General features: G+C 37.8%; 1 protein-coding gene across 3 annotated transcripts; it reads right to left on the bottom strand.

Annotated features, from left to right (window-relative positions):
* Nucleotides 1–473: 473 nt before the first annotated feature.
* On the bottom strand, nt 474–25,097 carry LOC122317561 (DNA topoisomerase 1). Of its 3 annotated transcripts, none has more exons than XM_043134709.1 (22): nt 24,818–25,096; nt 23,171–23,950; nt 22,626–23,044; nt 21,680–22,334; nt 21,145–21,231; nt 12,035–12,081; nt 11,661–11,770; nt 11,428–11,528; nt 11,137–11,229; nt 9,209–9,292; nt 8,789–8,872; nt 7,208–7,276; nt 6,552–6,611; nt 5,504–5,575; nt 5,040–5,147; nt 4,879–4,955; nt 3,299–3,382; nt 3,033–3,141; nt 2,833–2,922; nt 1,717–1,782; nt 1,536–1,631; nt 474–986 (listed from the first exon to the last, which is right to left on the bottom strand). In XM_043134709.1, exons 1-22 carry the CDS (start codon nt 24,944–24,946, stop codon nt 864–866), a joined length of 3,543 nt encoding a protein of 1,180 aa, XP_042990643.1. In that variant the 5' UTR covers nt 24,947–25,096; the 3' UTR covers nt 474–863. The 3 variants fall into 3 exon arrangements, with proteins under 3 accessions (XP_042990643.1, XP_042990642.1, XP_042990644.1); XM_043134708.1 differs by having other exon boundaries at nt 22,626–23,047; XM_043134710.1 differs by lacking the exon at nt 6,552–6,611 and having other exon boundaries at nt 22,626–23,047; nt 24,818–25,097.
* Between the last annotated feature and the right edge of the window lie 635 nt (nt 25,098–25,732).

A 25,732-nucleotide genomic window follows, 5' to 3' on the forward strand; every position in this document is an offset into this window, starting at 1 on the left:
ATAAAATGATAAAGATGGAAAAAGCATTAAAGGTGTATTATTATTCTTTAAAATATTATTATAAGAACTTTTTTTATATTTATATAATTAAAAACATCTCATTAAAAATTAAATTAATATTTATATAATTAACTTTTTAGATTTAACAATTTGTGTTAATATGATAGAATTAAATATGATTGATTTTTGCTAGAAAAATTCTACTCATCATGCTTATCACACCTGATCATCCTCATCACACATGCAAGCATGAGGTATAATAACGATGAATAGAAGAACTCTTTTTATTATAGAAAAATATATTTAACATATTACATTTAGCCACATTGATTTATCAGCTTTGTTGAATGAAAACTCCAATAAAAGGACAAAGAATTTGAAAGCAAGAACTAGTGTTCATAGCTAGTGAAAAAGACGGCAGAGGGTTGCTTAATGTTTAATAAAAAACTCCGCAAACAAAGAGAACAATTTCCTAACACAAAATAAATCATTAAAATATTAAAAACTTAAAAGGAATATATATTCTAGGTACAAGGAATATATGCTTACTTCAATAAAGACATCAAAACTCCAGGGATCAGACAGAAGCTCTTCCCCCTTTTTCGAATAAATGCTAGTTGCATATCTCAACCGATATCATTAGTTTGACATGATCATACAAAAAGAATTACAAAAAGACTAATTACTATCACAGTCTGTGTATGCGCGCACCTCTTCTTGATGCACAAACGAATCTCCAGGTGATGGAAGTTGATGCTCCAGCATTGATCAAATCTTGTTGCAGAGTGGACAATTGGCCACTATTTAGTATTCATAAGTTAATAGTCTGCAAAGAACTTGCAGTCTTCTACTATTTGCCGAGGCTACATGGCCCGTGCAGCTTCTTCAACCTTTGGTTTGTTCTTAGGTCGGCCACATCGTCTAACATCTTTACTCGACAAGAGCTCCAATGCTTTCTCGAGGGTGATGTCATTTGGCTTCACATTCTGAACATTTCAGAACACGAATCCATTATTTTAAAATTAACCATGGTAAGCCTCACATTGATAATCACTTGAAGTTAATAGAGCCAAAATTTGCAAAGACATCGCTAAAGAACCTGAGGAAATGGTATTACAACAAGCTCACGCATACATTGGAAGCACTCACGTAATGTTTTTAGTTTCGAGCTCATCGTAAGCAAACAAACAAATAATCAAAACAGCACACATTTCAGAACACAGTCCATCAATAAGTTATGACATTTAGGTGTTATAACAAACAAACTTTTGTCGTATTTATCACGTGTTATGTGCCTCGACACATTTTAGGTGAAGTATTATTCTTCCATCCTAGATCCCCTTTTACATTTCCCATCTAAACATTTAGTGCCTTTACATCATCACATCTCAGATACTGCAAAATAAAATTATGACAAAGCTTTGAACTGCATAGCGACTAAACTTATCAAAAAAACCATAGCAACTAAACTTAAAAAAATTGTTTGTCTGATGACCACCATGTTACAGCAAAATGCTAAACAAATAGAAGCATACCTTGGGGACTGGAGCATTTGAACGTCGATGTCTAATGGTAAATCCCAGCTTTGCAAGCCTTAACACTACTGGTTGTCCATCCTTTGGATGGTTCCCCTAAGAAGACGTTCAAATGAATAAGCTCAGCAATACATAAAGAAATAAACAAAAGAAAACTCAATTTAGAGAATGACAACCATACCAATGTCACAGGGTAGCGCAGCAACTCAAGAGCATCTTCAATAGTAATAGACTCCACATTCTTTATCTGAAAAAAACAGATTTTTAGTTTTCCCTAATTTTAAAGTACATAAACCCAATTAAAAGTATCACATTAAGAGCGTTTGCATGGGAGAAACTAGGGAAGAAAAAGGGCAAAACAATGGCAATGGTAAGACAAGTAAAGAGATGTTCAAGCATGACCACTAACATACAAAAACAGCTAATTAAGCAAGACCATAAACATTCAGTTTTACCATGGTTGATACAATTTAATCATACTGGGAGCTGACAATCAATCCATATAAGAGAATTCTGAAAAGAAAAAAAAAAAAAGACTGAATACGAATGGAAGCAGAAAGAAAGGGACCTGAATTAGAATTTGGTGAAAAATACGGCTTTAGAAAGGGTAATGAACCACCAAAAAAGTTGGGAAGCAGATAGACTAAAAAGGTGATGTCCATTAAACAACATGAAAGAAATCCCAGAAGAGAATGAAAAGTTGCCATATTTAGTTATTTATTTTTTGTTTCAGGATGTGTAACCTTGCCAAGGAAGAACCCTTGGGAACATCCTTAGGGAGTACATGACCCCAACCGCCAGAATGGTGTAGGCAATACATAGTGTGAAGCGAACCCAAGATGTATGAGTCTACAGCTCATCCTAAGCTCACCCTTTGACCACTAGGTTGCACCCTGATGGTAAATAAGTTTTTTTTTTTTTTTTTATATAAGGTAATAGGTTACAGTTGATATGTTGCGTCCGCACGGTTTATGGTATTCCTCGTAAAAATAAAAAAAAATTCAGTACTTTAATTCCCCTTGATAATCATTTTGCTAAAAAAAAACACATACAAACACAATTCATTTGTTGACAAGATAAACAATATTCCTCACAGCATGACCAGAGAGGAGCACATGAGCGTGCCAACAGACAACAAATGGGAATTATGAATTATGATATTTGCTTGAAACATGAAAGATGCAAAGATAGATATATATATATATATGCATATATATAATAGGATCCACTTCAATGCAAAAGCTTGCAAAAAGACACGAGTTGGTTCCAAAAGGTCGTCAAAAATGATGTTACATACATGGGAAACAGAGGTTCTTTTAGGCAGGTATCCCTTCCTGTCTTCACCAAGCTGTACATAGAATCCATATGGACCATTCTTCAAAAGGACCTGAAAGGATAGAACATTTGCGCTTGACTTGTACAATAAATAATCAAAACAAATCAAACTCCACTGATAACATAAAACAAGTTATTCCAAGACCAAAATTCAATCCAAACCTTTTCGGTGGAACCAGGATTAATACCCAGCACTTTTGGCTCCTCTATGTTGTTCTTTTGAGGAGCAACTTCTTCGTCATCATCACCATATAATGTCTTGGCAATATATCTATTCACAGCAACCAGAACAAATAACAGATAATCAATAAGGAGTTTTTCGTCACTATTGACACTATCACTGGCACGGATTTAAGTAGAACATGTATGAAGAACTTTTAGGCATATAACACAGAAATTAAGCTGTTATCATGCAGTTTCGTACTCACTTGCACTTTGGGTGTTGATCACAACCAATAAAATATCCAGCACCATATCTGCTTACTTTGAAAATCAAAGTGCCCTCCATACAACTGAGACGTGTCCAGACAAACATTACCATAAGACCATTGAAGAGTGAAGAAATAAAAAAACGTGTGAAAGGAAATTTTGAAACAAAATATTAAAGCATCATATTAGAGCTAAGAACTGCAATAACTCCACAAAAACAAGAAATCAAATCATATTAAATTACATCAGAACAATTTCCTGGTGTTGCATCTGTGGTGGAATTTGCTATTACTCCACATCTTTACTTAGAAACTGTGGAACACATAATTTGGCAAGCTCATCACTGGTTTGTCTCCTTACCATGCCCATCATGCTCACCAATATCAATTTGTCCATAAATTGAGTGCTTCAAATTAAAATTCTATTGAAGAATTTGATCATTAAAAAACTGTATGAACAACAGTATATCCCGTATTTTGCTTAAAAGATGTGTGAGGATAACATTTAATCCAAGTGTACCACAAACTAACGTCCTTGGGGTGTAAAATAGAAAGTTGCATGCATGGTGTGCTAATTTTTTGGAGGGGGCTAGCGTATTTGCATATCTAGAAATCTCGATTATTTTCAAAAGCCTCTTAAAGCAGAAAATCAGAATTTTTTATGTTAATAAGTTAGTGATCTGAAGGCAGCATTTTTTTAATGGATGGTTTCTTAGGGGAAGATTCTCACTCTAGACAACTTGAGGAAACATCAAATCATAGTCACGGATTGGTGTTGTATGTGCAAGAAGAGCTCCGTTGACCATCTACTACTTTATTGTGAGATTATAATGACTTTGTGGAATGAAGTTTTTGCTCGGTTGGGACTAGCTTGGGGAAGGGTAAGCGACCTCCTAGCTTCTTGGAGAGGCATTCAGGACAACTCTCAAACTGCATCAATATCGAAGATGGTACCGATGTCTATGGTAGTGCATTTGGAGGGAGAGGAATGAAAGAAGCTTTGAAGACCAAGAGCGGTCAATGGATAAGTTTACTCCATTGGTCGATTGTAACTGATTTTCATGGCATGACCTTCCATGAATTCCTTGTATCACTAACCTAGCACACTTAGGTGTTGCTCTTGTATGTGTCCTGTATACTTGAGCTCCTACCTACTCTTTTGATCAATAAAAACTTGTTTACCGCTAAAAAAAAATTAGTTAGTGATATATACTCAAGGCTTGACACACAGATGCAAGGAATTAATCAAATCAAAGGAGCATATAATCTGATGAAAGAGGATAAAAAGTAAACAAATTATTTTCCTCTGAAATCTGAAGCATCCGAACACAGTACAAATGTCAAATTAATCATTTTTAACAGTAAACCAAATTGTCACCGGACCAAATGGCCTCACCTTCCCCATTAACAGAAGGTTGAGTGTGAGGTCATGGATCCAATACCATACATGCAAGATATTCACCATTAAAAAGCCAAAAAAAATTAGCACTTCAGACAGAAGTCACTGCTCCTTTTCATAATTATGTACATTTTTCAGTTCCCACAGAACACAGAAATGGAAGCATGTGCCATATACATACCTTGGGCATGTTCTGCTTTTATCTGGGAGAGAATCAAATAAGGAATCCCCAAACTTTTTCTCCAACATTTTCTCCACCTGCAAATATTTTTAAGCAATAGTAATTGAAAGTTCCTGCCATGGGGATAGCACACTCAGAACCTTCAACGAAAGAAAGCCAACCTGGTGAATATGGACGCTACTAGCACGATCACAATATGAGCTGAATCTTGTCCAATAATCTCTGAGAAGGCCTTTCCATTCAGTTAATCCAGCAGAAACATTATCAAGCTGGCGCAAGAGTTAAAGAAATCAATAACAAGAAAAAAAGGGTTGAAAAGCTATCCAATTCTGAATCAATTGTGTGATAAGAGATAAGGTAAGGTTAGCTTTTTCTAGTTCCTAATGTTTAACCAGGTGTTTCCTTTGTATACTCCTGTGTACTTGGACTATGCCTTTTTCTTTTATTAATATAACTTTATTTTACCTATAAGAAAATAGAGATAAAGTACGGTGAGTCATCATTTAACTAAATGTATGAATCATAACGCAACACAAAGGAAGATGGTACATTGAAAATTTCACAAAGAAACGCTAGCTAATTACAACCAGAGCAAAGTATGCAACAAAAAGTGCAACTACGTTACCTCAGTCTCCATGTCGGCAGTGAAACTGTATTCTGTGACCTCTGAAAAATGGTGACAAAGAAATGCTGACACCTAGATAATCAAACAAAAGCAGATTATAGAAGAGGAAGACAAATATTTCAATAGCATTCCAGAAATACAACATTAAGCATGATATAAATAGGAACTGTTAATCAATAACAAGGCATGAATGGAAAACATTGAGAAGAAAAAAAGTGATCCAAAAGAATCCACAACAAGAGAAACTATTAAATTTCTAGTGGATATATAGAATAATGACAAATCGGTCCAAGATTAGAAAGCTGGTGACTTCACAGAATTTTTCAACTTGCTATACTCCACAGATGTAAGCAATGAAGAAATGAGACGCTTTGGATTCCCTCTTAGCAAAGGAAATTCTGTGGGCGTTCTTTTTTTGAGGCCATGACTTTTCAAAACAACTCTTTTACTTGAAGAAGTATGTGGAGGAATAAGTCGCCTCTAAAGGTTGCCTTCTTCTTTTGGACAGCCTCTCTTGGGAAGAACTTGACCATGGATAACTTGAGAAAGTGCCGGGTCATTGTTATTGATTGATGTTCCTAATTGGTTATAGGGACAACTTTCAAAAGTGGAGATTTCAGGTCTGACAAAAACTGGAAGCTCACCTTCATCCCATGCTTTTTAGCAATTTCAGAAACACCCAATTTGCAAAAGAACAGAAAAAACTAAAATGAAGGATTTTGAAACTTCAACATGTTAGAATCCTGAGAGTATTAAATACCCATGACTAGAAAGCATTCTGATAAGACCAGTCCGAACGGAATTTTTTAGTAGTTTTGTAGAAACTGACTTCTGACCCACATATACACTAAAAAGATAAAATTCTTGAAATATTGCCGTTCGAAATAGCCCCTTATATAAGCAGAAATGAAACCCCCAGTATAAGTAGTCTTTATAGAAAAATGGCAATAGTATTAGACTGTTCCAGCAAAAATGCAGTATTTAGATGCCCACACGATCACTGACAGGATAATAAATCTAAGTATTTAGTGGCAAGGCCAGAAAATACCATGCGACCACGAAATTCTGGATGCAATACACGGCTTTTCACAGTCACATAGTTTCTGTCCTGATGCCGAGGATAGATAAGAAGATAAAACAAAATAAGTCAACAGCCAAAACAATGGAGAAAAATACAGACAAGACAAGTAAGTTTCGACAAATTTGAACACGTACAAATCAAAGATTACACATCAATGCTGATGAAGAATGTCCAATAGATATATTTTTATTTTTGCACTGACTCACCAAAATTTCACTAGTTCATGAAAGCAGACGAGAATCATTTTCAAGTAATAATCATATGCAGTATTATAGGCATACTGTGTCTTATGATAAATTCAAATACTGCCACTCTAGTCAATATAATATCTTAGAAAAAGAGACTTTAGTGAAGAACGGAAAAGGCCCTTAAAAAGGAATTCCACCCATTAAAACCTAAAGTAAAAGGGTACAACAAAGGAACACAATCCTAAGAACATAATGCAAAGATCTGTCAATTTGACAATTAAATTACAGTACAACCCTCAGCAAAATATATTGATAAGTAACCCTCACGCTATACAACCCTCAGCAAAATATATTGATAAGTAACCCTCACGCTATGTATATATAAATATCAATAGATATAATATATATTCGTTTGACCATTTGCGCACTACTTACCTGTAAAACTTTTAGTGTGCTGGCATATGTCGAAGGTCTTCCGATTCCAAGCTCCTCTAGCTTCTTAACCTATAAATTTCAAGATAGTATTAGAAGAAAAAGAGAAACCCAACATAAGACAGTAGTTCGTACATGATAGCAAAACCATGCATGTGTGTAAGTGGGACAGTTTCCACTCAAGCCACAGTATTATCACATTAGATAGCAAATGCAACTTTTGAGAGAGTAAATTATCAAAACAAGAAAAATATTTTTTTATGAAAGATAAGTTTTTATAAGCAATAAAACCATATTAATAACGAGACACGTCGAAGTACTCAGGAAGTATACAAGACAGTCACTTATCTGAGTATAAAAAATATAGAAGAAAATCAAGCTCGTACATTAAAGTTTATAGAGACTGTCCAGAGGAAAAGAGCATTATAAAAATAAATTATTGAGCTCCTCCAGCATCAAAAATATAGTTGTGCACAAACTGTCTTTTAAATACTTCAGGAGAACAAAAGAACAACCTAACACATAGACAAGGCCATCAATCTTTTTTTTCTTTTGATAGGTACATAGGCAAAGACATCAACATTTCCAGAAGAAAGTTTGGACAAGGCTGCAAATGACTCAAAACAAGGCAAATTAGAGATTTTTTGAGGTTGGCCAGCTAGAAAGTACCTTTGTTAAGCCTGGCTTGAGCTCAAGACAAGCCATCCAGCTTTAACTCAAACCCAGCTCTAAAAACAAACAAGCCATTCAGGTTTAGATAATCCCATGTGTTTACTAAATATACCAATCATTTGGTGGAATTCTCATGGGGTTGGATTGAAGCTAAAAAATTCAATTGTGGCATGTATAGACAGGCTGGGTGCAGAATACTTAAATCAGCGAAGTGACAAAGAGGCAAACAATTGAGGCAGGTTAGAAGAATTGATTTCCTCGTATAATAGGTGTGTTCTTGCTGAAGACAACTTAGGAATTAAGTTTTTTGATAAGTAATTATCTTTATTGAATACGATGAAACTAGGCAATACCCAAGTACACAGGAAGCATGCAAAGTGAGACAACTCAGAAATTAAGTTATAAAAAATAAATGGTAGCAAATCTTTTCAAGCTGAAACCCCAATATTGCTCATGCTCAGCTCATTAAAAAAATAGTACTAAAATTGTGCTAAACTACAATTATAAAAGTTACAAGCAGGTTTAAAGGAGCCCTTGCGGCCTTAGTCTAGAGTAACCGTAAAAGACAATACAAAATATGCAAGAACCAATGGGAACTGACCCGATTAAAAATATATTAAGAGAAGCCAATGAAAATATATTAAGAGGCTGTTGGCAGATAGATCAAAAAACCAAAAGAAGAAGAAGACGAAGTGCAGACATGCAACAGAACCTTTGCAAATATTGCAGGCTTGGCTTTCTACATCTTTGTTTATATTGTACTAGGCTGTTACAGAACAGTTATTACACAAAGTTTCTATTTGGGCATGACAAGGCATGACAAGATGAAGGCTACGTCATTGGGGAACAACGTCATAGAGAGAAACATGTTCTTAAATGCTACAGATATTGAGAAGGTTGCTGATTATGTACCAATGATGCCTCAGAGTAGCGTGACGGAGGCTGGGTACAGTGCTGCTTCAGTTCCACTCCACCAAGACACAATGGGTCTCCACACTACAAACAAGTTAATAAAGTTACACTCCAGAGAACATGTATAAAAAATTACTAACGTTAAATAAATTTAAGAGACATATTCATGCAAAACTCGTAGTCAAGTTAAATATTGGCCTCATGATCCATCAAAGTCTGTGGCTAGCCTCATTAAAGATATGAATTAATATGGTACTGTCGACCCATAAAAAAAAGAGTGGTACTGTCTTTCCTAGCAGTCGGGAGGATGCATATGCCACCTTTGGTACGTGAAGAACGGAATTAAGAAAGAACACCTATTCAAAGTATAATCTAATATCATTCCTCTCATAAAAAATACTAGGAATGAGAATTTACTACCTTCAATAAACTAAGAATTCCAAAAGCCTCGTTGCGATCATTCTCTTCCTTTTCTTTACTTTGGATTGCTTCAACTTCCACATCCTAGAAAAATAAATAGAAGGACAAAAGAGACAATCTCACATATAACAAGCAACAAAGTGCTGAATTAAAATAAAGCTCATATAAATCACATGTAAGTCAACTGAATAGATACATAAAGCGATGCAAATTCCAGATCAAGTAGAATATAATGAAAGGTAGGCATAGTGGCTAAAAAATGTTAACCGGACTTCTTATACAGATTCGATTTTAAATCCCAACCACGATTAACAACAAAAAAACTCATGCAAACATATATACCCTCAGACATGTCAAAGCCAAATACATGGAAGAAAGTGAAAGAAACTATTGTCACAATCACAAAATTTAAAATCAAAACTCAAGAAAGATGAGCACAATCACTATTAATTACCGAGGCATCTCCAATTTGTATGAATTACAGAAAACTATATCGAAAGAGAGTGTGTCATGGCCACCAAACTCAATAGAAGTGGACTAAAAAATTATCTCCAGCAATGAAAATCCATCAATAGAACTCAGAGAACAACACAATAAATTGGCAGCCGAAGAATATACTTCAAACCCAGGCCCAACTGGATCTGATTAGGAACTGCAATATGACAGGGCATTATCTAGTAGGGAATCCCTAATAAACTTTGAACAGCTCCATTCCTTCTCATGACAAGCTCCTTTGTGTTATAATCAACATGAAAAATAGTTTCAAATTCTATCCATAAGAATGGCTTTATATATTAGGGCTTTACAAAAAGCAAGGAAACCGGTCGTGACAACACGAACCAGCCGCCAGAGTACAGAACCAGCTGAAACTGACATAGAACCAGTCGGCCGGCTGTAGAAATGACTCAAAACCAATGTCAGCCGGTTTGGTTCCAGTTTGAACCAATATCAAACCGCCGAACCGGCTGATTATATATATTTTTATATCATACGTATATAAAACGATGCCGTTTCACTTAAGTGAGTGAAACAACATCATTTTAGTTCTAACTTTTATAAAATAAATTAGGTGAAACGGCGCCATTTGCCTTCGTTTCGACTTGGGATTAATCAGCCCCCATTTCTTCTTTTTCCCTCATCTTCTCATTCCCTCTTCTTCTTCTTTCAGAATCAGTGCCACCGACGGCAAAGCCTGCCGCTCCCCTCCTCCTTCATAGTGATACCTATGGCAAACAGAAGAACCGCACTGACTCATGCCAACACCAAGGCTGCTAGTTTTCTCCCCCCAATTGGCCGGTTCTGAACATCTCAAAATGCCGTCAGTGCGGCGTCGGCTTTGGACCAAAACCGCACCAACTACGTCGGTTTTCACCCCTATTATATGTAAATATCATGGCCATCATCATTTCCATACACTTGCACACAGCCATACATAGGTAGCACATGTTTGATTTCACTAGACAAGGTGTGCAGAAATAAATTGATGCAACTTTTAATGCAAATAGCAGAAAATAATAATAATAATAATTAAAAAAAAGAGAAGCAGCAAACTTAATTAATGAACTTCAGAATAGTAACTGTACTCATCGACTTGAAGGTTTTCGTACTCCTTCCTTCTGTTTCTTCTTTCTAATGTTATTAGTCACTTCTTAATGATGAAAAAAAGATTAACAGCAGAGAGTACACAATAAACACGATGTATAAATCTTACAAGCTCCATTACTTCAATAAATGTGTTAAAAAATAAAGTTTCATGATCCACTATCAGGCAACTGTCAAAAACCGAAAATGGCAAACCACTTTAAACCTTGGCTAGACCAAGCATTCAACTCATTAATTCCATTCCACGCTTTTTTCTCAAGACACATTTACACATTTGCAGAAATATTACCAAACAGATAGTCCTAAGATAGTAGTATAGGTTATACCTCAAAAACTGCCTGATACCCAAGAAATTCAACTCGTGAGCATGCAGATCGCAAAACAATTGATTCATCATCATTTCCAACATCCAGTAGCATCTGGTTTGATAAAGAGAGAAATGTTAGCAAAACGATGACTGAAATTAAGAACAAGTACTGTTGGAAAGGAGAAACAAGCCACAATTGGAAACAAATAAGTCCAAACAAAGAGTGCAATTCTTTTATTCAGAATCTGGCTTTGCTGACTTGAATAAGGGATAATTTACATAAATATTAAAAAGAAATTTATATTTGAACCTGCTCTATGATAGCGGGTTCCATTTGGCATGCAACTGTCCTTGACCAAATAAGAGTGTATAACTTCATGGAATCTTCATCAAGTACTCCAACAAGCATTGCTGAAAGCCAATTTGAAAAAAAAAAAAAAAAAATTGTGTTCAATTGACTCTCAGAGTCTATTAGAGGGTAAAATCAGAAACATTAAATTTGCATTACAAACTAAAATTGTCATGAAAAATCAAATTATTTACATGGTAACCTCCGAATATCAGTGGGTCTAATTGCTTCGTGGGCCTCTTGAGCATTCTTCACCTTCTTAAAATATTTGCGAGCATGCTCTGATGCAAACACTTGTCCATACCTGCATTTACCCGAAATTTACTTTTCCTCAACAATTAGCGAGCTTGGCCTTTCAATGATTGTAAACAAGTATGACCTTTCAAAAGTGGTAAGCAGTTGCTTTTGCCACCACTTCCAAAACACCACAAAATATACACATCCAGATTAACAAAAGCAACCAATAGCTTAGTAAATCGTCACTCTTGTAGAGCCCATGAATATACATGGCTGCACATACATATCAGAATATTAAAAATATGTAAATGTGGACAACTTCATATGTCACCTTTCAATTACCAGAGCGCGAATGTCCTTAACAGCTTCATCGGACATCTGAGATAGAAAATAAAAGGTGTTTTATCAGACAGCACAAAAGGAGCATCTTCGCAATAGAATTAACAATATTGGCGGAACATGGAGCCCTAGTGAACACATGCACACATCACAAAAGGGGAAAGGGTATCACATTGAAGCATCCATAATTAACATTCAATTACTATATTCTATAGAACTACAGGAAGCATTCAGAATCAATAAGGATTCTAAGCTAACAATGGCAATATAGATTAGTGAATTCGCATAACCATTTCACCAGTTGGAGTGGCCATTTTTTTTACAAGTAAAAGGCACAGCCCAAGTTCACAAGAAGTATACACGGAATACACCTAATAACCACCAAGCAACCATTATCACTTAACGATGCAAAGAAGTAACAGACTACTTTCATAATTTACTCGCATCACCTAGGGGAGGTCTTGGGGAGGGTCATTACGAAAACCCAAAACGCATTTGTAAGGGGAAGACAAATATTGGACTCAGTACTCATCGCCAATGGATGTCTAGATAGTAGATTAAAATCTGTCAACTTGGGTATCTTATGGAAGTTGAACATGGAGAAAGCTTATGATCATGCTAATTGAGACTTCCTACTATATTTGCTTAGGAGAGGTGGCACTCTTGGATTAGGTGCTGCATATTGACGTTAAGGTTCTCAGCTTTGGTGAATGGTAGCTCAATTGGCTTCTTTAACAACTCTCAAGGTCTAAGGCAAGGGTATTCTTTGTCCCCACTTCTTTTTGTCATTGTCATAAAGGCACTTAGTAGAATGATCTCTGCTATGGTTAACAGTGGCTTTTTGGCTGGGTTTTCAGTTGGTGACACCAACTGAGGGTACTCTAAACATTTCTCATTTGTAGCTTGCAGATGATACTTTGACCTTTTTGATATTTTGTGAGGTAGAACAAAACCAGATTCGGGAGTTAAAGTCACTTCTACTTTGCCTTGAAGTTGTATTAGATTTGAAAGTGAACTTTGCCAAGTCAGAGTTGCTTCCAATTGGTACTGTTCGCAACATCCGGTTGTTAGCTAACACTCTTGGATGTAAGGTCTCCTCTTTTCCCATGAATTACCTTGGCCTTCCTTTCAAGGCCACTTCCAAGGCTAAATCTATTTGGGATGTAGTAATTGAGAAGATTAAACGTAGATTGGCAGGTTGGAAGAGATTATATCTGTCAAAAGGTGGTAGGATCCCCTAATCAAGAGCACTATGGCTGTGACAGCATAATATGGAACGAGAAGCTTTATGAAAGTTGGTGATTGACTTCAAGTATGGTGGTTTAGGGGGTGGAACACTTGGGAGATACATGGGGTTTATAGAGTGGGCGTATGGAAGCACATTAGACTAGGGTGGGGTTTTTTGCTTGCCACGCTAGAATTGTGATGAGAGACAGCTCTAGAATAAAATTCTGGTACAATTTATGGTGTGGGGATTACGCCCTTAAGGACTCATTCCCTACAACTTTCAGGATTGCATTTGAGAAAGAAGCATTAGTGGATGACCTCATGGAGATGTCAGGTAACTTAGCCCAGTGGAATGTGAGTTTCACTAGGGCAGCCCAAAATTGGGAAGTTGGCAGCTTTTCAGATTTTTTCATAATCTTCTACTCTATAAGACCGAAGTACTCAAGAAATTGACACTCTTTGTGGCAGGTACCCGCTAGAAAAGGTAAATTCTCGATTCGTTCTTTCTGTAAGTCCCTCACACAACCGCAAAACAACCACTTCCCATGGAGAAGGATTTGGAGTAATAAGGTGCTTCCCAAGGTGACATTTTTTGTTTGGACAATTTCTTTGGGTAACATTTTGACAAGGGAAAATTTACAAAAAGGCAGGGAGATCATAGTGCACTAGTGTTGTATGTGCCAAAAAAGTGGTAAGACTGTGGATAATTTTCTACTACATTGAGAGATTGCTAGACGTTATTGTAAGATGTTTTCAGAAGGTTAGAACTAGCCTAGGTTATGCCTACTACGGTGGTTGAGGTTCTGGCCAGTTGGACAAACTTGGGAGGTATTCCACAAATCACAGTTGTGTGAAAGATGGTTCCTATTTGTATTCTTTAGTGCCTATGGCAGGAGCAAAATGACCGAACTTTTGAAGACAACGAGCATTCATTGGAGGAGATTAGAATTTAGATTACTGTTTGTTAAAACTTTATTTCTATGGGCCAAAGCTGTAGATTTCAAGGGGGATTTGTGGTGTTATAATAATGCATGCTAATGACTATCAAACTGCCCTTTCTTTCTTTTTTTATAAGTAAACAGGAAGTATACAGAAGATGAAACTAATTACAAGCTAAGTGCTGTGAGAAACAGCATAAAAGTCATTAAAACTCGTCCCATTCAATACAATAGCTAAAGCCCAAAGCAACAATGTATGAAAGAAAAAATCCCTGAAACCTTCCGTTGAGCGTTCCCTATTGTCGAAACAACGACTATTCCTCTCATTTCAAGTACACTACATTAAACATAGATGTAACATCTTCCAAACAGCCGCGATGTAATGATTGCCACGAATTCCTCTCCAACATGACAACAAATCTATCACCATCCTAGGCATTACCCATGCAACATTGAGCTTAGTGAAGATTTCATCCCACAAAACCTTAACTACTTCACAGTGAAGAGTAGGATGATCTACCGATTCCCCATTACTTTTGCACATGAACCACCAATCTATTATATAGAAGCCACGCTTCCTCAGCCTGTTAGTAGTCAATATTTTCATGTGGGATGCCAGCCAGCTGAAGAAAGCAACCTTGAAATGAACATTACTCCTCCAAATGCACTTCCAAGGGAAGGCAATGGAAAAATGGGTCGACATAATCTTATAATAGGATCTAACCAAGAAGTGCTTATGCCCCATATGTAACCAAAGCCACTTGTCCTCCCCTATAGCCTTTAAATTCAATGCTAACACACTGTAAAAATCAGTAATATCCACCACCTCCCAATCCTAAAAAGCTCTAATAAACCTCACAAACCATTGAAAAGAATCAGTAGAAATGTCCACGTTGTCAGCCACAAAGGCATCCTTATCCAATGCAATCCTATAAAGAAAGGGGCAAGCATTCTTCAAGGCAGCATCACCACACCAAATATCATACCAGAATCTGATTCGTGCTTCCCTTCCCAGCTCGAATCTGAAATTGCTAAAGAAATCTTCCCAACCATTGCGTATAAATTTCCAAACACCCACATCATAAGCCCCTCTTACTTCATTAAAGCACCAACTTCCCCAAATACTCTCATATTTAACATCGACAACATTCCTCCAAAGAGCATCCCCTTTGGATGATACCGCCATAACCATTTTCCTAATAGTGAATTATTGAAGGTTCTCAATTTTCTAACCCCCAACCCGCCACAAGATAAAAGGTACAGATCTTATCCTCTCACTTAATCAAATGGAATTTTTTTCTCATCCTCTAAACCTACCCACAAGAAATCACGAAAAATCTTCTCCAGTCTATTTGCCACCCTTGTAGACAAAGGAAATAAAGATAGAAAGTATGTTGGGAGATTGGATAACGTGCTCTTGCTTAAGGTGATTCTACCACATTTGGACAAGTAAATCATCTTCCAACCTGCCAATCTACATTCGATCTTTTCAACAATCCCATCCCACATTGCCTTGGATTTATGAGGAGCCCCCAAAGGGAGACCAAGGTACTTCATAGGCAAGGATGACACCTCGCAGCCCAAGATGGCAGCTAATTCATTGAAATTATTAACCAAGCCAACATGAACCATTTCAGATTTCAATAAATTCATCTAAGACCAGAGGCAGCTTCAAGCAAAGCAAAAGAGCCCTCACAAAACAAATCTGATTGGGGTCCAGTTCACAAAGAATCTGCGTGTCATCAACAAAGAGGAGGTGAGAGACAATTAAGCTACCATGCAATGAACCACCCACCAAGAAACCCTAGATAAAGCCCCCATCCGCCACCACCTTCAACATTCTACTCAACACATCCATAACTAAATGAACAGAAGAAGAGATAAAGGATCCCCTTGTCTTAAGCCCTGAGAGCTATTAAAGAAACCTTCCGAAGTGCCATTAACCAAAACCTAGACTCTGACAGTTGTTATGCAATGTTTCATCAACTAACACCATCTCTCCCCAAAACCATACCTACCAAGTAAATACACCAAAAAGTCCCCCTTTTTTATTGGCAACAGGTGTCCAAGAACAGTGTTTCAACTAATGCTATGGGTGCACACTGCGTAGGCCCTCAGTAAGGAGTTTCCCGCAAGGGCACCTTGGGTAATTCTAAGGGAAAATCTTTCAATCCGATGGCCCGTAGAGATTGTTTGCACTCAAGGGGATTTGAACCTTAGACTTGAGGGGAGCATACCCTCAAGCCCTTTAGCACTTGAGCCAACTCCTAGGGGTTCCAAAAAGTCTCAATTAACATGATCAAAAGCCTTCTCCATATCCAGTTTACATAGAATACGGGGTGTCGGCTCTGACTCTACTGTCCAAGCATTCATTAGCAATAAGAACCAAGTCAAGGATTTGTCTTCCCTTAACGAAAACATTTTGTGACTTCGAGATGATCTTCCCCATAACCTCACTCAACCGCTTAACTAAAACTTTTGAAATGATCATGTATACCCCCCTCACCAAACTTAGGGGAAAGAAGTCTTTCACCTCCACCGACTTAGCCCTTTTTGGAATAAAGGCAATGAATGAAGCGTTAAAAATTTTCTCAAATTTCATTAACGAGTGAAATTCAAGAAAAACTTTCATGATGTCCTGCCTAGCAATGTCCCAACAAACCTAAAAGAAAGCTATTGTCAAGCCATCTGGGCCCCGTGCTTTGTCTTTCTCCATCCCTTTTAACATACTAAGCACCTCATACTCTTCAAATGATCTCTCTAACCAAGCCGCACTTGACTAATCAATCGAATAAAAAACTAGCCTGTCAACCTTAGGGCTCCAATGGTATTACTCCGTGAGAAGCTTATCATAAAAGTGAACAATGTGATCCTTAATATCGACTATGTCCGTAATGACCTACCTTCCGAATGAAGAACCTCAATAACGTTATTTCTTCGGTGGGAATTAGCTACTCTGTAGAAAAACTTTGTGCTCTTGTACCCTTCCTTCAACCAAGGAGCTCGAGATAGTTGTCTCAAAGAGATCTACTCCATAAGAGTGATTTTTTCCAGCTTAGATAAAACAACCATTTTCCTTGCCTTGTCTTCAACTAGGAGGGCTCAATCAACCTCTTTTTCATCAAAACATTGCAACTCCTGAAACAGAATGTTCCGCTAGTCATCAATGTTCCATACTTCCATATTCCATTTTCTCAGGTCATTTTTCAGAGCTTTAAATTTTCCAATTAAAATAAAACCAAAAATTGATATGAGGACCACCATGATCTAACCTTGTCCGTAAACCCATCGACCTTCAGCCATATGTTCTCGAATTTAAAGTATCTCCGCCCCTCGTGGAGAACCCCATAATCCAATAAGATGGGAAAATGATTAGAACACAACCTAGGGGGACGTTTTTGGCATAGGTTAGAAAAGTGAGCCTCCCAAGGAGAGACAATAAATCTGTCCAACCTAGACCAAGCCCTCCCATTAGACCAAGTGAAATCTCCCCCTACTAAAGGTAGGTCAACCAAATCCAACTCAAGACTTAAAGCTGAGAAGTCAACCATGGCCAAACCCAAACTGCCCTTTCCAATGAGCTACTATACCCATCACCTGGAAGGGCATGGCCCAAACAATCCGAAAAAGGCTGAAGCCATGTTCCATAAAGTACTACTCTTCTTGCAAATACAACACCAATCATTGCTACAAGTCATCACCTTCTTACATTATCCAAGATAGAACCTGCCTTAAAGCCATTGTACACACAAACAAGTTCGCTCTCACAGGTGCTTTATTCAAGTATTCTCACAATTCCATCAAACATCCTTAATTGCACCATACCACCAATGATTTGACTCATGGAATTCTTTCCCATCAAGACATACCCACCTTCACATGACCCATATGAGCTAAACCATGATCGATGTGGACACATGATGAGTAGCGACAGTATCTAGATTCAAGAACCCAACTTGGATGGTAAGTGGGGTTGCTACTAGCCATAAATACCTCTTTTCCAACAAATCTATGGGAAGTATATTCAAAATAATCAACAAGTGGCCTTAGTTTCATAACCTAAAGCACTGGTCTTCTTATCAATAGCAGAAGCAATCCTATGGAACTATCTTGGATTCTCCTCAATGATTGACTTGGGTATGTATACCAATTTTTCTCTCTCTGGAGAAATGGCTATCGTATGTCCACAGCATTACAACTCAAGTTTTGCTCTACATCAAACAACTCATCACATGGGTATCATGTATTCATCTTCCAAGCTAGATTATAAATTGTTTTTTACATTTACAATGGGGCAACCCATCATATGACGAGCAATCTGGCTACATTTGTCTCATCCTCGCCATGCCAAGGCAAAAGTGTCGTCTTCACCAGTGACATCCAAAGTTGCATTCCACAAGCCCTTAAGGAAGGCAGCAATGAGCTAGCTAAAAATGATGGGTACCATGAAGAGAGAGAGAGAGAGAGAACCCTCGAGATACTGCCGCCATCCATGGTCCAGCGAGTGCCACTTCACGCCCAACACAGTTAGGCCAGCAGGCATCGATGACATCTCCCAAAGGTATCCGGGCACCGGAAACCCTTCCAGCGACCTCGGTTTTTTTGTTCTTTCTGAGTTTCTTTTTTGTGTAGTCTCGGAGGAGCCACTGGTGGTATTGTGCCTATGCGACTTCACTAAAGGGTGCAACGGGTCCCGGCGATCTTTTCTAGCCATCTACCATTAGACTTTATCGGGCAACCGGATTTTGGGTTTTTTTTTCTTTTCTTTTCTTTTTGCCAAGATCTATCAAGTGCAAGGTCTTTGTGGCTTCCAAAAACATCCGACGGGCTTTGACGACCTCTCAAGGGCATTTCAACGACAAACTTCTTTTCGGGAACCGGTTTTTCTGCAGTCATTTTTTTTGTGGGCACTGAACTGTTTTTTTCCTTAAGAGGATGAAGAGGGAGCAGTAGGTTATCTCTTATTTGGGTTTTGGGATTTGAAGATGATGACAGGCGATGTGGATTCATCTCAGTTAGAAGGTGAAAGGTGGTTGAAAATGGAATCAAAAACTTTTGTTTTTACGAAAGAGGGAAGTAATAGTTTTCATATCTCTGAACATGGCAAAAGGATAGCTAAGTTCATGTGTCTAGATGGGATGATAGCTTCATGGGTAGCTAAGGGGATTGAGGATTGTTTAGAACTTAACTATCGTGAAGGTTTCTTTAGAGAGCTAAGGATGGGTAATGGAGTTTTTAAAATTCAAGGGGCAGCTTTCAGCGATTCTCAGAATTCCAGAATGGAATGAGGAAAGGTTTGTTGGTGATTCTGGAAGGCGCAATTGGCTTTGGATGGAGAGGCTTTATTCAGTCCATTCGTAGTGTTACTGGGTCCAAAGCCACATTTCTGAAGCATGCAAACAGTGGGGAGTTTGTTGATGGAAAAATAGTGGGAAGGTCTTCCTGAGTTAAAGGTGCTTTGACTACTATGGTGTTGAGGTCAATGGCGGGTAGTCCAGCCTAGATCAGCTTAGTGATAGAACGAAAGGGGAAGGCACTTGTAGGAGACAAAGGCTATCAGGTGATATTGGGAGAAGTGCAGGAAGTCTTGTGGGATATTAATGCTCAATTGAAGGGAGTTATGGAGTATGTGAGAGATCTGATGATTAAAGTGGATAGGGGGCTAGACCTAGTTGTGGTGGTGGGTCGAGAATGGATGAGGGAGGGCAGGGGGTAGATCCTTCGAGTCTGAAGGCCACAAGTGTGCCCGCAAAGGCTTCAACGCCGTCACAGATAGGGTCGTTGGACCCTAGCATCTTTGTCCATGCCAGTGTCACTATTCCTCCAGAGGGAGCAGTAGGGCCTCAGGCACTAGTTGCAAATGAGGTTGGTACTTCTATCCAGGGTTCATTTTTAGTTCAAGATGGGGTCCATACAGGGTCTTGAAAACTTTGGAAGAAACAATCAAGCCTCTTTTAGACGATGCAAATAGGGTTACAAAAGGTTGTGTTTCCCCTACCTATTCTGTGCCTCCTAAAGGAGCAATACAGTCTGACAAAGTGGCTCAAAAAGGATCGTCATGGGATGGAGTACATACAAGCAATGTTGAGGGGAGGGAGGAACCTGTAATGGTGACAAAAAACAATGGACAACAACCATATTGTTTTCGAGCAACCATATGACAGGAAGGAAAGTTTGTCGTTGGTGTCTCGTGTGGAGGAAGGTTTAGAGTCGGGAGTGCAATTGGGTACTGTGTCTGGGAATAATGTCGTTCCCTTGGTTTCTCTTCCTCCGTTAAACGATATAGAGGGGTCACCATCGGGTTGGGTTCTAAGTCAAGTTAACGGGTTTTAGCAAATCCTGAAGCTTACATGTGGAGGATATGAAGACGAAATTAAAGAACTACTCACTACGATTGAAGCGAGCCACGCGCATGAAACTAAATCACATTTTAAGAAAAGTAGGGAGTTAAAACGTCTTTCATGGGCAATCAACTACAATGCTAAGGGAGGTAGCTTAAGTCAAAGGAAGACTAGAGGGAGGGCATTGTGAAGACATTCTTGTAGTGGGGTTTTCGGGTAGAGGATTAGTTCTATGGGGAACAATGGGCAAGGATTGGGGAGGTGTGTTCCATTCTAATTAAAACTTGGAGTTTTTGGATAGTGTTTCACTAGCTCTCTAGTATGGACTAGGTGTTTTCTTGTATACGTACAGCATATCTGGTCACTCCTATTGATATATATAATATTTTTACTTATAAAAAAAATGTTTTGCTAAAAAAAATAATTGACCGTCACAAGAATTAGATAGATTAGTTACTTATACTCCACAAAAAAAGTCAAAATTTTATGCAGCTAAATGAATTCAGCCACCAATAGGCATCAGGGGAAATGATGAAACACTTCATGTAGTAACCAAGTATTACATAGAAATATCACGCAGCCAAAGTGATACCTACGTGTAGTCCATCTGTTCTGATGTATGTTATCAGACCTGCTGCCTTAGCGTCAGATAATTGAACCCCTTCATAAAGTTTTTGTGCAAGCTGCATTCACATGATAACGTAAGTGAGAGGCTCCAGAATACATCTCATCTCGCGAAATATTACTACTTGTCAGCAATAAAAGTCAATGCTCAAGCAAGATTTTCCTCATACATTCATTACTTTTTTCTATACAATTTTATTGAAAGTGCAAAGGGGCACAACCAAGTACACGGGATGTATACAAGAGCAGGCACCCAATTTGGGGTAGAGATTTTCAAATCTATTCTAATCAGATACTAGCTTAGCCTTATAGTTCTTTTCTGGGTAGCTTAGCCTTATACTAACCTGTAAGCTTTTGATTTTAGATAAGGGGATATCGGAAACAGAATAAATTGCATCAAGCCTTAAGCCAAGAGCATCTTCATAAAATGTAATAGTAATTTTATAAAACAAAAATGCTACGAATATAAAATCCGGAGAAGAGATAAATAAACACGACTTTCCTGACCTTCATTGTATATGTCGCAGTAAAATGTAATTTGTTTGCGGCATCCTGCTGAAGTGTTGATGTTATATATGGTGTTGGTGGGTTTTTCCGCATTTTGTTTCTTTTAGAGCTGACCACTTTAAATTTTGCTGAACTAATCTTCCGCTCAATTTCCTTGGCCTCTGTATCAGAGCTGATTGAAAACTGATTCAACTTTTTAGAATCATATTGCGTCAAGCGTGCTGGGAAAGAAAAGCCATTCACTAAAGAACCCGGTCCATATTGGTTCATCTTCACCTCAATACTCCAATACTCCTGAGGTTTAAATTCATCAATTTCCATTTCCCTGTCACATATAAGAGCAAGGGCAGCAGATTGTACTCGCCCAGCGGACTGGCAACCAGGTAGTTTCCTCCATAATAATGGTGAAATGTTAAATCCAATCAAATAATCGAGAGCACGCCGTGCAAGATAAGCATGAACCAAGTTTACATCAATTTCTCTTGGAGCTTCGAGAGCACTTTTGATGGAGGACTCCGTTATTTCATGAAAGACAACCCGTGAAATGTTAATGTCTTCACGTAAAGCATCCTGTTGCTGCAGCATCTCAATGATGTGCCAGGCAATAGCCTCTCCTTCACGGTCTGGATCTGATGCAAGGATAAGATTTTCTGCTCTGAGAAACGAGGCAACAGGAATGAGAAAATTCAGAAACAGAAAAGCACAAGTAAGTTAGAGATAATAATGAAAACCACATAAAAACTAACAATATTAACATAATACATCAGCATCACTAATTATTATGAAAATGACCACAAAAAGAAAAAACGCCACTCACCTCAAACTTAAAATTAAACATAAGGTGATATGTATAACAAAAGATAAATGCTCCACTGTGCTTATCTAGTCTGTGCAATACTTCTGCTCTAAAATAGTTCGAGGTGATTGAAAGCAATGAGAACCATACCCACTCAGTGCAACCTTGATGCTCTTCAGATGAGTCCAGGCGGCAGATGGGACCTCCCACACCATGCTAAAGTCATCATCAGGCCGCACAGATCCTGACCTTGCAGCCAGGTCTCTTACATGACCATAGCTAGGCAATACTTCATACATATCACCAAGGTAGCCCTGAATAACCCTAGCCTTTGTTACAGACTCTACCACCACTACAGATTTCACAAGGGGGGAATATAGCTGTTTCAATGCCTTCGGACCCTGATTATTCAAATTGCCTCTCTCTTGTGAATTCTGTTTATTTGGTGACTTGTTAGCTGCTTTGACAGATTTCACCTTTATACAAGAGTTCTCATTTCTCTCATTCAACTGAGCTTTTCTTGAAGCAGAACTATCAAGCACTTCAACACGTGTTTTCCCAACTGAACTCTTCTGAAAAACTGAGGCGTTAGCTTAAATATTCTAATGAAATAAAGAACTTAACTTTGATGTGGTTACATCTTGTTTTATATAAATAAATCAATTTGGTGATCCTACAAATTAGTAACCGCTAACCTCTAACGCCTGTGTGGAATTCTTGCCTCTTTTGCCAGCATTCGGCGTCTTTGCTTGAGAAGAACTTTGGGTTCCTGTTGCTTTAACTGCTTCTTCTGAAACATTAGCAGCAACTTTATGCACCTTGTTTTTCTTGCTTCTTGAGTGCTGCTTTTGTTTCCCCTGAACTTCAGTGTTCTGATTATCACTTTTAACAGGAGAAATTGAAATATTTGATCCCAGCTTCACATCCTTACCCCCATCTCCCACTAACTGTTCACTAGAAGTCATCATGTCAACATCTTTAGAGCCTGAAATATTCAAATTTGCAGCTGTTTTTTTCCTGTGAGCAGCCAATGCTTTTGCTCGTTTCCTGTGTTCACTAAATGGTTGGAAGCCCAAGGACTTCCCATCACCCTCTTTGCCACGAACACCAACATTTTCATATCTATTTGTTAAACTGGCATCTTGAGAAAAGAACCTCTGAGCCAAGCTTCCATAAGTAGATAAACTCCTTCTGAAACCTCTGTTTAGAGACCCATAAATAACACTATTTAGAGGTGCCATGCAATTCAGGAACCCAGGTCTTAAGTGGAAAGCATTCTGAGAACCATCAAGAGAGCTTTGGAAAAGATGAGAATCTGTCCCAGCCTTGGCAAGGTTAGTTGAGATCCTGCAAGATACTCTGTGTCGGTCAAACTTAAGCTGAGACGCTCTTCTGTATCTGTTGCCATTACCAACTCTAAATGGAGAACACGGTAAGTAGGTTCTTGGGTTTGCATGGAGTCCCCTGTGCTGCAACTGTACCAAAAACCACACGGCAATACAAGAATATTCCGCATCAAATGTGGATGGACATAATAGCACCGCAATTTTAAAATCAGTTCAAACCTCTTCATAAATCCAAATAAGGAACCAATATCAGCCTCTGGTTTCCGAGATAACAAAGTAAAGGAAATCAACCTGACTTTCTCTGATAATTTTCTATTCCGGAAAATGAAATTGTGAGTTCAACGGTAATTTCGCTTTCACTTTTCTTCTGCTTTTAACTCAGCACGTAAACAGATCCCATAGAAAGTCCGTGTATTCATATTAATAGGAAACACGAATGATCAAATATAACGACAAAGAAACAAAGTTTTATAAAACGGAAACTGAAAACAGCGTGAATTTAATAGAAGTTGTTTTTTTTCGGAAAAAAAAAAAAAAGAGAGAAGAAGAAGAAGAGGAAGAAGAAGAAGGAGAAAAGGAAGAACACCTTCAACTTCAAAGGAAAGAAACAAAGGGAAAGAAGTTCCAATACTTTACAATATTCTCAAAAGGCAACAACAGAAACTCGATATTTTTTCTTTTAACAAGAAAGACAAGAAACTTAATAGAAATTTGTGGAAAAGGACTAGGAATTTCAAGATTCTATATTTCTTATTTTCTTTACATTGCCATGTCTTTTAAAGATTATATGTAATGGGTATTGGAATGCATTCTTAAAATTTCTCAGCAACCAATAGAACAGAAATCCTTCAGGTACGATAATATAGAAACATAGCCCTCTCAATACCATCAGGCTCTTATTTTTCTTTTTCGTTCTCTTTTCCTTTTTGGCAGTTTATTGGAAACCAGAGTGGAAAAGGTGATAAAGAAAGAGCGAAGTGAGAATGATTGGGTAACCTTGGACATTGAGGTGAGTCGAGGAGATGAAGTTGTGGAAGGTTTTGAGAACACGGACGAAGAGTAAGTGGCAGTGCTGACCAATAACGATTTCCTCTGTAGATTAATCATCGCCAGCGGCGGTTTCATTCACTTGCCATTCTTTCAATTCTTGTTTTCTGCTTCGCCTCTAAAGATAGAGAGAGGCAAGATAGAGAGGGAGAGGGAGGCAGAAGGCTGATAAGGGTTTTGGACGAGGGTTTACTGGGGGCCGGGCTGGACTATGCTGAGTTGGGTTATGGGTATACCTTTTTTAACCGTGCGCAAGATAGACGCTCTTTTATAATTATCCGTCCTGTGCCTTGGCTCGACCCGAATCGACCTGATCCGGGTCAACCCGTGTGAAGCTTGGAAGTGGAGGGTTTAGGAGTGAAAACGGTCCGATCTAATTCGGTCCATCATTTTTTTCAGATCGGACCAGATCGAACATTTAGTGGGTGCTTTCGGTCCGGTCCCGTTCAATAGGTACATTCGGTCCGATCCAATTATTTTTTTATTTTTTTCTAAATAAATCGATTAAACATTTTATTTAAATTACTAAATTAAAATTAAGTAAATTATTAATGTAAATTATGTAACTAACTATTAAAAAAAATTTATATGGTCAATGATATAAATTATAAATTATATTTATATATAAATTATAATATATATACTATATACATATATACATGATGGGGAATTTGTATTAGGTTAGTTAATTTATAATTTACCAATTGCTTTATATTTACATACAATTAAAGTATTTTACAAAAAATTTATCTAATAACTTTAATTAGATATAGATGTAGATGTTAGTAATTAGTTAATGGTGAATTGGTTATAAGTTAATTGATAATATACACTACTTAATTAATAAAATATTATCTTGTAATT

The sequence above is a fragment of the Carya illinoinensis genome, chromosome 7, assembly GCF_018687715.1.
Source record: "Carya illinoinensis cultivar Pawnee chromosome 7, C.illinoinensisPawnee_v1, whole genome shotgun sequence".
Classification (NCBI taxonomy): Eukaryota; Viridiplantae; Streptophyta; class Magnoliopsida; order Fagales; family Juglandaceae; genus Carya; species Carya illinoinensis.

What these genes read in the sequence shown, in the direction of transcription:
- LOC122317561 (XM_043134708.1), bottom strand. Translation starts at nt 24,946, where the DNA reads ATGAAACCGCCGCTGGCGATGATTAATCTACAGAGGAAATCGTTATTG. An exon ending in GAATTCTTAGTTTATTGAAG is followed by an intron (nt 8,873 to 9,208) that starts GTAGTAAATTCT and finishes ACTTGTTTGTAG; the next exon opens with TGTGGAGACCCATTGTGTCT. An exon ending in CTGCCGACATGGAGACTGAG is followed by an intron (nt 5,148 to 5,503) that starts GTAACGTAGTTG and finishes CTCTTGCGCCAG; the next exon opens with CTTGATAATGTTTCTGCTGG.